The sequence below is a fragment of the Miniopterus natalensis genome, chromosome 12, assembly GCF_054644295.1.
Source record: "Miniopterus natalensis isolate mMinNat1 chromosome 12, mMinNat1.hap1, whole genome shotgun sequence".
Classification (NCBI taxonomy): domain Eukaryota; kingdom Metazoa; phylum Chordata; class Mammalia; order Chiroptera; family Miniopteridae; genus Miniopterus; species Miniopterus natalensis.
This window is the reverse complement of record NC_142092.1, coordinates 5,616,100-5,618,454: the sequence shown is the minus strand read 5'-3', so window position 1 is coordinate 5,618,454 and position 2,355 is coordinate 5,616,100. Positions and strand designations below refer to the sequence as shown.

General features: G+C 66.5%; 1 protein-coding gene across 1 annotated transcript; it reads left to right on the top strand.

Annotated features, from left to right (window-relative positions):
• The first annotated feature begins 594 nt into the window (after positions 1-594).
• GADD45G (growth arrest and DNA damage inducible gamma) lies at positions 595-2,003 on the top strand. Its single transcript, XM_087823118.1, has 3 exons — positions 595-727; positions 898-999; positions 1,109-2,003. The coding sequence occupies exons 1-3, from the start codon at positions 675-677 to the stop codon at positions 1,509-1,511; spliced, it is 558 nt and encodes a 185-aa protein (XP_087679244.1). The 5' UTR covers positions 595-674; the 3' UTR covers positions 1,512-2,003.
• The last annotated feature ends 352 nt before the right edge of the window (positions 2,004-2,355 follow it).

Here is a 2,355-nt window from a genome sequence, read left to right as displayed (position 1 = left end):
CGGCGAGCGCGGCGCGGTCCCCGCAGCGCGTCGGGCCGGGACTCGGAGCGGGCGCTGGGGCTCCGCCGGCGCGCGCTGGGGCTCCAGTGCCAGCTGGAGGGCGACCTGACCTTTGCGAGCTTGAAGCCAGCTTTGCGGATTTTTACTCTAAGTTTCGGTTTCAAAGAAACAGCCTCATAAACTCCAAATTAAAAGTTAAGACCAAAATAGAAAGGTAGCAACAAAAATAAACGCAAAATAAAATCCTTTAGATTCTCCAAAGGTGCATTTCAAAAGCTGCAGAGTCCTATTCACAAATACGGTTTTTAAAAACGTAACTTTTCCTTTTAAGGACTTTAAAGAAAGCAGCGAGATTAAATCTGCAGGCTCGCAGTCTGCCTAGTAACACCCCGACAAAAGCGGCGGGCCGAGGCTTTGTCATCCCCCGCGGCCCTCCCCACGTGGCCTCCTGGCACGAGCCGCCGGCCGCCCCCTCATTTGCATCAGAAAGCGCGCGCCGGCCAATGGGCTGGCAGCTCGGCGCCAGCTGGCGGCGCCCGGCGCGGCCTATATAAGCGCGCGCCGGCGCCGGGGCGCACTCGCTGGCGGTGGGCGCGCCGACGGGCTCCGACACGCAGTGTCCCGGCCGCGCTCCGCCGGCTCCCGTGGATTTCTAGCTGCTCGCCGACCGCACCATGACTCTGGAGGAAGTCCGCGGCCAGGACGCGGTTCCTGAAAGCACAGCCAGGTGGGTGGGCGCCGGACGGCGGCGAGCGCCGCGGCTGGGCGGGCGGGAGCCCGTGCCCCGGGGAGGCGGGCGGGGGTGCGTCTCCGGGCTGGGGCGCAGGGGCTGCGTGCCCGTGGTGGGGACCCGTCGCGTCTCGCCGGGCCCTCGCTCACGGCGCTGGCTTTTCGCAGGATGCAGGGCGCCGGGAAGGCGCTGCACGAGCTGCTGCTGTCGGCGCAGCGCCAGGGCTGCCTCACCGCCGGCGTCTACGAGTCCGCCAAAGTCCTGAACGTGTGAGTACCGCCGCGGCCGCGCGAGCCACGGGCGGGCGGCGCGGGAGACCGGGAGGCGGCGGGCACCCGGGCCCCTGCCCGGCATCACACTCCCTCCTTGCCCGCGCAGGGACCCCGATAACGTGACCTTCTGCGTGCTGGCCGCCGACGCGGAGGACGAGGGCGACATCGCGCTGCAGATCCACTTCACGCTGATCCAGGCGTTCTGCTGCGAGAACGACATCGACATCGTGCGCGTGGGCGACGTGCAGCGGCTGGCGGCCATCGTGGGCGCGGGCGACGAGGCGGGCGCGCCGGGCGACCTCCACTGCATCCTCATTTCGGTGAGTGTGCGCCCCGGGCCCTCGCCCCCCCGCCCGGCGGCGCCCGCCCGCCCGCTGACCCCTGCGCTCTCCCCGCAGAACCCCAATGAGGACGCCTGGAAGGATCCCGCCTTGGAAAAGCTCAGCCTGTTCTGCGAAGAGAGCCGCAGCGTCAACGACTGGGTTCCCAGCATCACCCTCCCCGAGTGACAGCCGGCGGCGTCCGTGGTCTGATCGTTGCGGAGACGCCCCGGGGCGCCTAGCGCGGGGCTGGCTCAGTGGACGCGCCCTCGGAGGGCGCTGGAGTTCGGCGTGGAGACTGGCAAGCGGGGCGCGCGTGGAGAACCGCGAGGAGGCGCGGATCCCTCGGAGGAGGGGCCCGGCGGCAGGCCCGGCGCGGCGCCCAGGACTCTACGAGTGTGGGAGCGGCCGCTCGCGGGACCGCCGGGCGGGACGTTGGACGCGGTGCTGGGAAGGACGGACGGACCGGCCGGCGGCGTGACTCAGCAGCCGGCCGGCAGGAAGCAGGGAAGGCAGGCCGGCGGCCTGGACTTGCACGGGTCCTGGAGCCCTGACGGACCTAGCAGTCTGCACTACTGTTTTCAGGACGGATCCAGGCGATGCTTCGTTTTCTAAAGGATTATGCTGCTGCAGCTTTGAATTTTGCAATAAACGTACTGAAACAAACTTATTCTCTTTATTGAGGGGAGGGGGCCCTTCCTGAGAGGGAGAGGGTCAGCAGGCTCGCAGATGATTGCTGAAACTCCTGGAGCTGGGTGGCACCTGTTCCCTCCTCCTGCCTGGGCTGAATTACAAGCTCCCAGGGAGCTGGCGTGGGGGAGGGGATGCTGCCGGGAGTTAGGGCAGGACTTGAGCCCTGCTCCTATTTTTCTCCTTTTAGGAAGATTTTTTAATTTGCAAGATGGGAGCATGCTTGAGATAAGACGTAAGTGCAGCAGCTGAAGGCTGGCCATCCGAGCTGATAACAGCGGCCTCGCCCCCTCCCCTCCCCCCGCCCCCTCCCCTCCGACAGCTGCTTATCGGAACAGCTTGC